The following is a 13,165-nucleotide window of genomic DNA, read 5'->3' as shown; positions in this document are numbered from 1 at the left end:
TGCTTGATATTGTTAAGCAACCACATGGAGATGCAAGTCTAACTTCGATGCATTGAAGTCATTTGGAATACTTCAAGTTTAGCAGATCAGATAAATATCACGTAATAAAATTTCCATCTAGTAAAATTTGGTCTGCAAAATATATATTATGTTAAAATTGATTGATGTATTTTCAATATTCGTTTACAAGGTTTGTGACGGCAGTGAAGATTGTCAGAGTGGAAACGATGAATATTTGGAGGAGTGTATCACAAGTGCCTTCTCTGACACGATGTCTTTAATAAAAAAACACTTCTTTGCTCGTGATATCTTGGATTAGCAAGTTATTGGCAGGTCCACACTAAAACAGATTTTTTATAAGTATAATATTTTTAATGTTTAAAGGGCAATACAATGGGGAACAATTACAATTCAAATACATTGAGAAAGATCATTGAAATCCTGTGCAGCAAACAAATGCACAAGCGTTAGTAGAACTCGTTGGGCCAACAACGCGTGAAAAATTGATAGTTGTATTTTAAATATCCATAATAGAAGCAACATGATATTAAAACACACCATGCATCATGTGTTATCAAATAAATATAGAATTATCAACTGCTAACACTGATTTTTTGTATCTGTAGGTGGCATCGCCATATTGGGGAACCTTATAGTTGCTGGATCAAGAATTCGTGGCTTAATTCACCAGAGACAATCATTGAAAACAAATGAAGTGATAAACAGAATGTTGCTTCTGAATCTTTCACTTTCTGATTTGCTTGTAGGGGTGAGATTCAATTTGCAGATTATTATATATATTATAAATTCTTTGAGTATGATAATAATGCATTTTGTATTTAGATTCATAACTGTTCTATTTGCATTGAAAACGTTATGCTAAGTGGCAATTATTGCCGAGAAAGCAGACAATGGAGAAGTGGACCTATGTGTTCAGCACTTGGAGCAATTTTAATGATCGGATCAGAAACCTCTGTAATTACTCTCGTAATCCTTGTTGGCTTTAGACTGTGTTCTGTTTTAAGGTACATGATACATGTCACATTTTAATAAAATATAATTTTCTATATTTGTATGTGCCTTCTATATTTGCATGGAGCAAAATACCAAATCCTCACTAAAAATAGGATCAGTATTGGAGGGAGGGATGTAAGCTACCATTGATACTTAAGAAATTAACCTTAATTTTAATGTTATGTCAAAATTCAATTGAACGACACTGAAGATGTCCGGCGAAGAATATGATAACAATCATAAATCCTACTTTAGTATCAATTTAACCCAGTTGATATAATATGGCGCCAAACATTCAGTTTGATAAATTAAATTTCAAGGACCATCCTTATCTGTATTGAAAAATCTATGATTTTAAGTGAACAAAAAGTAACAGTTTTCAAATATAGCATTTAATATAAGTTACGACTAATACTTTTCCTTATACATACAAAAATATGTTTTTAAAAATGATTTTTTTACCCTATCATAAGACATAATGACTTAAAAAATTGGAATCTAAACCAAATACAATATTTATAAAATGATTTTTAATATTCCAAATCAAAATTTGGTACCACTATGTAGTGGGATAAATAACCAAATCTTGCCGAAATGGTGGGATTCATTGCTGGGTAGTTATTTACAGATAACAAATTTAAAAATTGTTACATCAACTCGGATTTCAATTATACTCGTAATATTACAAATGAAAGAGGTCCTTTGAAACAAATCCAAAGCAAAGAAAAATTTCAATTGTTCTGGAAGACTTTCAAAACATCTTGAATTATTGAAACTTTTGGGTACAATCATACACAAACAGAAAGTAAAGAACTGTATTATTTTTTGAATTTTCGTAGCAGTAATTAGGAAAATTAGTTCTGTTTTTTTTTCAGCACTATAATGTGATAGAAGCCAGGTGAAATAAACATTTGTGATGTTCGTGCATAGCACGGTATAGCACAAGTCAATCAGCGTCGTTCAAAAACGACTTCAAACTCAGAATATAGTGGCGATCGAGCAATTCTGGAAGTGTAATGTGTTCTCCTCCAATTATAAAAAGAGCAGCAAAATTTTTGTTCTAATACCGGCTCTCATGGAAATTGAAAAAAAAGTAATATAATTCTAGCGATTTCCCTCAATATTTTGGTGTATAACTCATAAACTGATTGACTCATTATTTTCGAATAAAAACGTTATTTATCGAGAACAACACCACAACAAAAATGATTGAGCAAAATGATGTATATGTAAACTTCGTGTAAAAAAAATATGGATAATTAATTATGTAATTAGGGGAATATAAATAAATTTAGTTCTGAAGAACAACAGATTATGTAACATTTTGGTATGTGTCAAACATATTAATACACCATAGAGATACATCAGACTCGTACGGTGTCAAGCGTTTTTGTAGCATTATAATTTTGACAATGCGTATTGTATATTGCGCACATAAGGAGTAAACAAATGTTAGACAATAAGCATTAATATATTTTTTATTTAGTAGAACGAATAGTGCGATGTAAATTCAACTTTTCGTAATGCGCTTGATTCTTTCGCTTCATTTTAAAACTCCATGTACCACGTACATAACCACAATCAATTCCAAAGGAAATCAATCAAAGATTAAGCTTAATTATAAAGACTTTCGAAAGGGACTTTAATGAATTACCGTTTTGTAGAACTGAGAACAATGTATTTTTTTTTTTGTCTACTAAATCATATTAAAACGTGTTATTAAGGATACGTCAGACTCAAATTGGCGTACACTGTGTTAATTGCACTTCAATTTTGATAATGTTCATCTTGTAATCTAATCAAGTCTGAACATGTCAGTTGAATGAACAAGCACAACATTTGCAATAATTCGCATTTCAAAATGAAAATCTTGCAAAATTCAAATATTTCCTATTGCAAATTGTTTAAGAAGATAAATCCATAGTTTTTATTATGTTTCAATATTTGCAGCTTTTGTTCTTTTGGCCTTTAAAATAAGAATTCATCAGACATTAAATTAATGTCTCTTATTTTATTAACAAACACCAAGTACGGAGAATCTCTTTACTCAATGTATACGCTATATATTTTTATTATGATTAAGAATAATAGGAATTATAGATTATATATGAATTATTATATACTTAACTGAGTTATAATTATAACTTCACTATCTTCCGAGCGTTATGGGATAAATTCACGTAGGCCTCATGTCAATCATTTCTGACTAATTGTTGTACTAATACCCAGCGTTGTGTAGAAGTCGCGAGTCGACTCGAGTCCCGAATAATTCGAGTCCCAGGTCGAGTCTAAGTTCAAAGTTGAGTCTCACACGTGGTTACTTGTTGATGCGTTCGAGTCATTCCATCCATGATGTGGATAGGAATGAATTATATTATTTTAATCACAGCTGTTTGTTGGTAGGACATGCAATGACTTACTCGTAAAAACGTGGTCTTAACAGTTGAGGACGGAGTCCCATTAATGCAACATACGGAAGTACTGCTCATACTTTTTTTCAAAACTAATGAATGATACACAGAACCGTTGTGCTAATTAAAGAAAAAATATAGCAAATAAGAAATATTGAATTACTACAAGATTCCAAAAACACATCGAATTCTAATAACTCGTCATTATAGTCAGTAGCACCTGGAAAAACAGGTAAATTTTCTCAAATGCTGTTGAAATTTGAAATGCATAAAAAGTTAATATTATTCCTATGGCCACGTCTTCGTTCAGAGTAAAAATTCTCATCAAACGGGATCTTTGGTTGTTGGGGAGGAACTTTGCATTACAGTTGCTGTAGTAATACTATCAATATTAAGTTTAACATTATTACAATAATGCATATTCAGGCATACATTATAAACTACTCATACTGCACAAAAATGGGAGTGCAATTTGCGCATAACACTAGCTATGTATCCATTAAATTTTGCATAACCAAAATATTGTATACATGTGGGGGATTAATAATGAGTTTCAATATATAGTCAAAGGAATGGTTTCAGCAATGAGTAACAACTTCAACACTTCAAGTTCCACACTTTGAACAGTGTATTGTAAAATGCAGTTCGTGTCCCGCGTCGTTGCGTTGGCAGGAACGGCTGGTTCAAAATGTCAGTGGGTCCAAACGTCAAAAAAACAACGAAAAAAACTTTCGTTCAAAACTTATATTAGGAAAAGTTAATTGCAAAATAAGGACAAATAATACAGTTAAAAGGATAAAAACTGAGAGCTAATTTAATTTCATACCAAAACTTTTAACTATGTACTCTTCTAAATTAAACCCCATTTGAGATTTTTTATGGCTTGCATCGCCGAAATAGTTTATGACAAGTGTTCATTGCTTCTCGAACTTGTTTTGCTTGCAGCGCACTAATAAAATGAAATTAATATGGCTGCACAAAAATAGTTAACTGTGAACAAACTTACATCTATGCAAATGTTAATGCGATGGGTGTGGCTGTTTTGAAGAACAAATAATATTAAAACGAGTCCCACTGTTGCCAAGAACACCAGCCTTTCATCGTCAATTCCAAGAAGTCGCGCACCTTTTGCTTTCAATTTCAGTCAAAGCCGAAAATCCGTGTTAACAGAGCCATGGCGATGCAAATGACAAGAATATTTTGATGACTTTTGCAACGATGATTGAATGTTGTTGAGTGTTGTAACCAGACAGCCAAAACTCGTCCAAAGTTGCTTCCCTGGGCCCCATTCACAAAGCTTCAGCTTCGTTACCGCTTAACGTGTTAGTTAAGCACCGACTTTCTCGTGAAAAGCAAACATGGTATTCACAGAGCTTCGTAAATATTCGAAAGAAATTATTGGAGAGAATTTTTTTGGCGCCAAATGAGACGTCTCGTAAAGTGCCTTCTTCTCACATTTTACCGAGAATCGGTATTTACGAAAGTTCCTTAACGCGCTGAATAGCTCACTAGCTAACGAAGACAATCTTCGCCTCGTTAACAGTTCGGATTGCTCTCAGCAGCGATTCAAATTAAAATAGGCTCGTTGAGACGTTAGCATACTTTGTAAAAATTGGCATAGTATCAAAAGGCCTTACTCGGGTAAGCGTGTATGTAGTCTAGTGCCGTTAACTTAACTGTTGGATATCTGCCGCATTTACAGATTAAACTAGGGTTGAGATTCAGAGATTGTTCAGTTGTTGAAGTCATTGTTTTTTGTTTATTCTAGCATTAGCCTACAGTAATATAAACACAGATTCACAAATGGCTACCTATATTGAAGCTTTCAGAAGAAAAGCCCCAACAATCTCTCCATGTCGTATCCGAAAGAAAAAAATCTGCTAGATGCAAGTGAAAGGACCTTAATAGAGGACTATACCCTCAATGAAAAATTAAAAATATGGAATCTTAACAAGCTTTGGCAATTCACTGATTTTATTGTCTGTTACACAAGTAGTTCACAATATGTAATTTGTTTTGTGGCAATAAATCTTTCTCTCTCTGTAACTTCATCATTTATTCCATGTAGCCTATCCGTCAGTCTATAGATTACGCCACTGCTATGTGAACGAAATTTCAAAGCGCAGGCTGCAAATGTGAAACAGAGAAAGCCGACAGGTTACCGCGAAGGCGAAACACGCTCGACCGTAAGCAGGCGACAACTGATACGGCTGAGTGATCAGTCAGTGCAGTTTGTTCAACTGCGACCGTGCGTAAGATTTCGAGAGAACTCTAGTGACCGTGCGTCAAGTGCTTACGAGGTCTTTGGTGAATCGCATTTAACGAGATTTCGCTATCACGATTCTGAGAGACACGGTTACGAGATCGTAAACCCGGGTTTTTACGAAGTTTAGCGAATGGCGCCCCTGGTAGCATATCTAAGCGCGCAAATCGATATGGTGGAAGGTGAACGTCTTGGTTACAAATACATTATAACATACCAATTCAATACAATCATGACGTAACAATCCCTTTTACTACACCTATAAGACCAACGCAATAACGTTAACAGTTATCTGATAAATAGTGCTCACTCGTGTCCCATAAGCTTGCTCGTTGTATGCATGTGTAATACAAACAAGATTATTTTCTGAAATTTCAAAAAGACTCGCGGAACATTCAAGAATCTTTCGCGGCAGACTAATTTTCCACGGCACATAGTACGCTGAATTGAATGTTTTCAAATCACACAATTGAAAGTTGAAAATTTGGTCATAGGGGTACTTGAAATAAGGCTGTCACGGAATAAGGTATGTTATCTTTAACTTGATTACTAAAAATGTTTATAATTTGCCATATGGGACTGTGATTCGGTTTGCAGCCTGAAGCGCGCCATTTTGAGCTAAAAATGTAAGATCACAACTGTACGATATAAGCACATATGGAAAATATATAAAAGTTAAGTCAACGTCGTTCAAAAACGACTTCATATTGTGGAGGCTCATATGTTGCTACACAATTTCCACCAATATAAAAAGATGGGAGCGGCTTCTCGGGGTCCGGAACTACTCTCAACTTCTGCACTATCCCTGTTAGAATAATGAATATTTCCATTTTGGCCAGCTGTTGTCCTAGGCAACCTCTTTGGCCGACAGAAAACGGGATCACATGATTTGATTTGATGAATTTTCCGTCACCGTCGAGAAATCTTTCTGGTCGAAATTCTTCTGGGTTTTCAAAATATTCTGGGTCAAAATGAACAGCCCATAGATTTGGATGAACCTGAATGAATATTTATTTAGCGCTTCAACGCACTGTTAAAATATGAGTGATATTTATTATATAATGTAACTTCCAAATATTGCTAGATGCTATGTTGATTGCAAATAAGAGAAGCGCATTATAAAAATTGATCACTTTATGAATGCTCAAATTACCAAAGCCTACCGTGGTATTTTTCGGGATAGAATATCCATGTATTATCGCCTCTTCGTTCGTTTTATGAAATATGCTCAGCGGCACCAACGTTCTATGTCTCAATAGTTCTTGTATGAAAGCGCAAGTGTAAGGCATTTCCGATCGATGTTTCATACTAGATATTCCGTCTTCTCCTATGGAAAATTATCGTGATAACCAGAGTGAAACGAAGGGAAATATATCGAGCATATCCACATTTGCATTTTCACGTCTGAAGGTTTTATAGTACAAAATTACTTAGGAACAATTAGTATAAACTTACAACTTTAAAGAATTCAATAATTCATGATTCAAAAATGAGGTATAAAATTTGCAATTATAAAATAAAACATTTATGAGCTATGAACATTCCTCAACATGAATTTAATCTCAGTTTTCCTAGACCAGTAATTTCCAACAGTTTTCGTTAAATTTCTCCCTTCCACTATTTTGAACTATTTATTTACCTCACGGTGCACTGTGCATTATTCGTACATTATTACCTAATCAACCGTTAAAAGATCGTTAGCTCGTGGTATATACAGGTCACATTTCCACTTTTATATAGTTCGCTTTGATTGTAATATGTGTCTAAATAAGTTTTTAATAGTATTAAAGATCTAAGGAATATTCGCAAAACTACACCAAATAAAAGATGCCCTCGGGGTAACAAATTATTCTTTGGGAAGAAATGCACCGGAGGGTAACGTTAGACATTTCACGTTGTTTTAAGCCTTTTTAACATTTCAAGCAAAAAATATTTATGCTTTCAATTATAATCCCTCACCCAATGTTTCGAAAATTTCCTCTGCAATTTTCTTTTGGCTTTCTTGAAAATGAGCAAGCGCAAGTAATGCCCAAGATAAAGTGCTGCTTGTTGTTAGTGATCCAGCATCAAATAGATCCACTATGTATTGAATTAATTGACGTTTCTGAATAAAATATATCATTAATTCAACATGATTTATCAGTTAAAAGAACCGTTTTTCATTTTTTTCCCATTGATCGTTTTTTGAAATGTTTGTTGTTGTTAATATTCTTTCTTTGTTGTTGTCCTGAAACAAACACTTCCAACTACTGCACAAATTGCTTTGAAATTTTTTCTGGTTAAAGATTGTTATTGTCGCTAGGAAACTATTATTTTTATTTGTCGCAAAATTTCTTTTGGGTTTTTGGAATTGTTTTTCACTCTAAATTTTAGTGTTGTCATCAAAATTATAAATGGCACATCATGTGGCGGTTCCGAGATTGTATTTTAGAGATGTGGTAGTCATCAACTCTGAGTCCTATAAACTTTTCTTAAACAACTATATTTCCTAGTATTCTGTGAAGATGTTCAACGTGCAACTGTACAATTGAGCCCATTTTTAGGAAGCTACAATTCTAATCTTATCGTCAATTACTAACAATTTGAAACCGGGTTGTCAACTATTGTGTAAGTAGAATATTTAAGGGATTATCTAAAACAACAAAAAACAATAATGCTTACAAGACTATTACCAACATCAACAGAAATTAAGAAAAAGGATCCATATTCTATATGAACAAGTTTTATTTTAAAATCTTTACAGAAATATAAAGTTCGGCGATATCCCCAAAAAATTGCTGTTTATGGATGAAAGTTAACAAACGCGACTTGAATACTCAAAAACTCAGGCAATAACTCACATTAAAGACTGAATCATCTTTCGGACTCTTCTTTATTTCAAGAAGAAAAGCGTCAATAAAGTCCCGAATGTTGTATTGATCAAAGTTTAATTCATGTTCCTCTACGATTTTGTATAAATATTCTGTAAAATTAAATAAAGTACTGATAGACAAGTAATAAGCTGATTTCCACATAAAAATCAGAAAATACAAGATTTTTATAAGTTCCGATCGTAAGTAACAAGTTTTTGGGGGTTTTGCACATGTTTATTTCATACTAAAAAAAAATTTTAGGCAACAACGTCGAACAAAACTTGAAAAAATCTTGAATTTGAATCAAATTGCAACGACCACTGGAGAGTTTACCATCCAACAATTAGAAAGGAAACTCAAACCAGAGGTTTATAACATATTTGTCAATAATTGATATTGCCGTCTCATGTTATGCAAAGGACTTGGATAGAAAACAAAAATATGACTGCTTGTATGTTTGCAATGTTAATAGATTGCAGTATCAGTACACAATTTGCAAGATAAATTGATTCTTAATTTTTATTTACGTATTATGACGTGACCTTTAGACATTTTCGAAACTTCACAATGTAATATTTTATAAATCTTGAAGATTAGCGTGGCTTTATTTAATCGTAGCAAACTGCTGCCTTGTTTTCATGCCTTGGTATTTCTTATCAATTATTAATCAACAAGTCAACATCAAATACAGAACAAATAAATTACTAAAAAACAAAAGTAATAATGTTTTTATTTTATTAATATTCCAATAGTTGAAATATTTATTACCATGGAAGAGGTCTGCATCATCGGAAGTGATCTTTACAACTTTTCTGAACGGTGGAAGAAACTTTAATATTGGTGCCATCGTCAATACCGCCAACAAACGTGCGTGAGTTGAATCTTCAGTACTGCAACATTGAAGAAAACAAAAGCAACGGGAAATCGTTGATAAAAAATTGCATCATTTGTGTTTCGAAATTAAATTAGGGACTTTCTAAAAAATTATTTTTCTAGATTAAAGAATAAGATTGTTCTCTATTTTGTCAAAGAACTGTGTCCGCATTGGGTGATCAATTATATATTTTAAGCATATAACAAAATGTTTGGAATTTCTAAATACTGAGAGTGAGAATTACTTTCATATGGAGGTCCAAGTGGAATGGGAAACAGCTTAATATTGGTAAGATTTGTTTAAATTGAATAAACTTTGTGAGTCTCAGGACAAAATTGAAAATTTTAATACGTAACAAATTCTTGTTGAAATTGTCTTGAGTTGAATAAATCATTTCTTGCACCCCAAGACATGGTTTGTATTCAAACTTCGTGGCATTTATACTAGAAATTAGTATATATTAAATAGGTAGTCAATTAATTTGTCATGGTTTAATAAAAAAACAATATATATGGAAAATGAAAAAAAAAATTGTAAAGAGTTGTCAAAACTCCAAATGATTTTCAATACAATAGACGTAACAATAAATCACGGGCAATTGGCAACATTTGTATCATTGATACATGTTAAATCAAGGATATTGATGGTTTAAACTTTAAAGTACAAATATCTTACAATTTCTGAATGATTTCGGTCATATGAAGCAATTTTTTATCGTCGTATTCAAATCTCGATCCCAACACTACTCGAGATATAATATTTGACGCTGCAAGAGTAAGTTTCTTCTAAAAATAGATATTAATAAAATTTTACAAATATGATTATATATAAAAAAAAGCATTTCAAGCACTCAATGGGTATATAAAGCTTCTAATTTTGTTTAAGGACTAACGTGTTTTGTAAAGTATACTCTGTATAAACAATTCGAAATATAGGAAACGCCCCCGAAGTTAGACATTCATTTTATAAAATTATTAAAATGATTTCATTTGAACATTTCATTTTGTGGGAGTTTTTTTTTTTGTCAATCATTATAGTGTGAAACGGTTTTTTATATTTTTCATATTCGGCATATTTCATAAGACGGCATAATCGTACATGGAAATAGTCAACCAGTTATTTGTTTCAGATGTAAGACTATTCTTATTGTATGATATGATGAGCCCACCACCAAACAAGTATCATGCAAAAAATATTTAAAACACTCATATTAGAACATATCGCTTTGTAAAATGAATATTCCTAGAAATTGATATGAAGCAAATAAATCATTAGATAAATAATATTCAATAAATCAAAGGTGATAGTTACATAAATCACAGATTCTATACCTATTGAATTCCATCTAAAAATTAAAACAAATTATATTTTCGCACATCTTTGAACTTAAATACAGTGATAGAGAATTGTTTTTTTACTGCAAATAGACTGATATTTAACAGATTTTGTGCATCTAAATTAAAATTTAATCAAATTACTTGTAAACTATAAGCTTTCGCCGTTATTAGATTTTCGATCAAAAAATGAGTTTCTTCAATAACATTTTCTTCCATTCCTTTCTTGCCTACGCCGAATCTAATAAATAATTTTTTGAAAGCAATGAACGCAGTGTGTACAATGCTGGTTTTAATTGTAAAATCAGTTCAGTGCTTGGCATCGCAACGCATCTTTACGTATACGTGCAGCAATAACCTTTTCTTTCTAATTTCTATTTCAGTTTTAATTGATCTCAATTTGGACTTAAAATTCACTCTAAGTTTCTTTGGTACACTACTAACCCACAATTTTCAAAGGCCGTTGAAATAGCGATTGCAATCCTTTGTGTCATCGTTGCGCCGTTTTGGGGCAGAAATTTTTACTTTGTATACGTTTTAGTATTACTAATATTCTTCATTTCTTTAATATAACTCACTTATACACGAACACATATATATTATACATTAAAGATTGAAAAACCATAGAAGTTTTTCAGCACAGTGTGGGGGGATATAGAGTTGCGAGATAGGAAAACGGTTGAATTTAACATAAACGTTTAGGAACCACTGGCATAGTTTTTTACCCTCGTAATGTCATCAAGCCAAACTTATGTAAAGCTTTCCAATTGTGCCCATAGTCCATTGCAATAATTCCATGATGTTTAGTGATTAGTTCAAATACAAAATTACGAGGTCTTCCAGAAAACTTTTCTCCCTGTTTCACCAGTGCCTGTGCAAACAAAAAATAAAGTGATTATATAATTTCAATGAAAGTGCTGAATAAAATATATAGAAATACGACATAGCTTTGAAATATATATAAAGAATATCTCTTTTGGGAAAACAACAATTTTCAACCACTCAAAATTTCAAAGCATTATTATTAACAACAACAACGACAACTACAACCACAACCGCCACAGCAGCAACACAACAATTACAACCAAAATTATCACATCAACAACGCAACCACACCAATTTAATAAAACAATCCACTTCGTGTTAAATGAAGAGTATTTGATGGTCATAATCTCTGAAATTATTGATGCAGAACAAACTTCAATGGGTAAACATATATAAAATCGCAAAGCACCACTTATAAGATATATTTTTAGGGCGACTCCGTTAGTACTATGACGTTTTAAATACAACTTCATATACAGCACTATATTACAATAGAGTTGTCTCACCTCAATAATGGCATCGTAATCGTTTAAAATGATCCAATTTTCACGTCCAATTTGCACAGACATAACCGATCCATATTTTTCTTTCAATTTAAACAGGGATTCGGCAGCGTTGTTTTTTAAGAATGGAATGTATCCTAATAAAGGAAACCCACGAGGACCTGGTGGAAAAATTTTAGTTTTTTTCCACAAGTAATAGAAAAATAAAAATGTGGTTATTCCAACAATATAAGTTGCATAATCCAGACGTTGCCCCCACAACATCGTTAGGTCTTCCGTCTTTTATAGGAAATATTTTAGAATAGAATACTTATCACCTGTGAAGCAGATACGCAATAATTTTTACAATTTATTTGGAAGAATCTCTCTGACAAATAAAAGGGCACGATTATCTCGGTAGTCAAGCTAATTTAACAACTTTAAACTTTCATTTTTCATTAGTATGAATACACTTCAAATTTTTACTCAAAACATGAAAAATATTGAATTATATCATATTGGAATATCCTCAGCAATCTGAACATACCACTTCTTTCCCAAAGCCAACAAAAACCTTTGAATAATCATTAAATGTCGAACATGCATTTTCTCAATCCATAAAACTGTACAATATCTTTGACTTCAATCGCGTAGTCATATTTAAATAATTTTACGTTCAGCAACTACAGTTCGACTCGACTACAGTTCAATTTAGGTATATATGACGGATTAGTATAATGATCATTGCAGCATGTTGTCAATACGCGCTCCTGTCGGAAAAAGTACCGTCAAAATTCCAAATACTTTAATTTCAATTTTTTTCAATTCCACTCAAACGCAAATTATCGTCAAAATTCCAAATACTTTGATTTCAATTTGTTTCAATTCCACTCGAACGCTAAATTATCGTCAAAATTCCAAATACTTTGATTTCAAATTTTTTCAATTCTACTGCCGTTCAATTCGTGACTACATTGTATGGTTTTAAACTTTTGCAACCTCAACATTATTCAAATAAACTCTATAGAATACTATTGCAAATCTAACTATATAAACTATTTACAGGGTTACTTTATGAACAAAAGTAAAGTTGTTCATCTTTTTTCAAAA

General features: G+C 32.3%; 1 protein-coding gene across 1 annotated transcript; it reads right to left on the bottom strand.

Moving 5' to 3' along the window:
* Positions 1-3,480: 3,480 nt before the first annotated feature.
* On the bottom strand, positions 3,481-12,950 carry LOC144425566 (cytochrome P450 2B19-like). The gene is made up of 9 exons (XM_078114885.1): positions 12,080-12,950; positions 11,474-11,619; positions 10,893-10,989; positions 10,090-10,199; positions 9,309-9,430; positions 8,529-8,650; positions 7,648-7,792; positions 6,852-7,015; positions 3,481-6,686 (listed from the first exon to the last, which is right to left on the bottom strand). The coding sequence occupies exons 1-9, from the start codon at positions 12,338-12,340 to the stop codon at positions 6,369-6,371; spliced, it is 1,485 nt and encodes a 494-aa protein (XP_077971011.1). The 5' UTR covers positions 12,341-12,950; the 3' UTR covers positions 3,481-6,368.
* Between the last annotated feature and the right edge of the window lie 215 nt (positions 12,951-13,165).

This window comes from Styela clava, chromosome 1, assembly GCF_964204865.1.
Source record: "Styela clava chromosome 1, kaStyClav1.hap1.2, whole genome shotgun sequence".
Taxonomy (NCBI): domain Eukaryota; kingdom Metazoa; phylum Chordata; class Ascidiacea; order Stolidobranchia; family Styelidae; genus Styela; species Styela clava.
The sequence above is the reverse complement of the archived record's forward strand: the minus strand, read 5'-3'. Positions and strand labels throughout refer to the sequence as shown.

Bases quoted from the DNA above. Each gene is read 5' to 3' on its own strand.
- LOC144425566 (XM_078114885.1), bottom strand. From the start codon at position 12,340: ATGTTGTGGGGGCAACGTCTGGATTATGCAACTTATATTGTTGGAATA. The intron at 10,200-10,892 runs GTAATTTGATTA...ATCTATTTTTAG, and splicing joins CGAAAGCTTATAGTTTACAA to AAGAAACTTACTCTTGCAGC. The intron at 6,687-6,851 runs GTAGGCTTTGGT...ATATTCATTCAG, and splicing joins CTATCCCGAAAAATACCACG to GTTCATCCAAATCTATGGGC.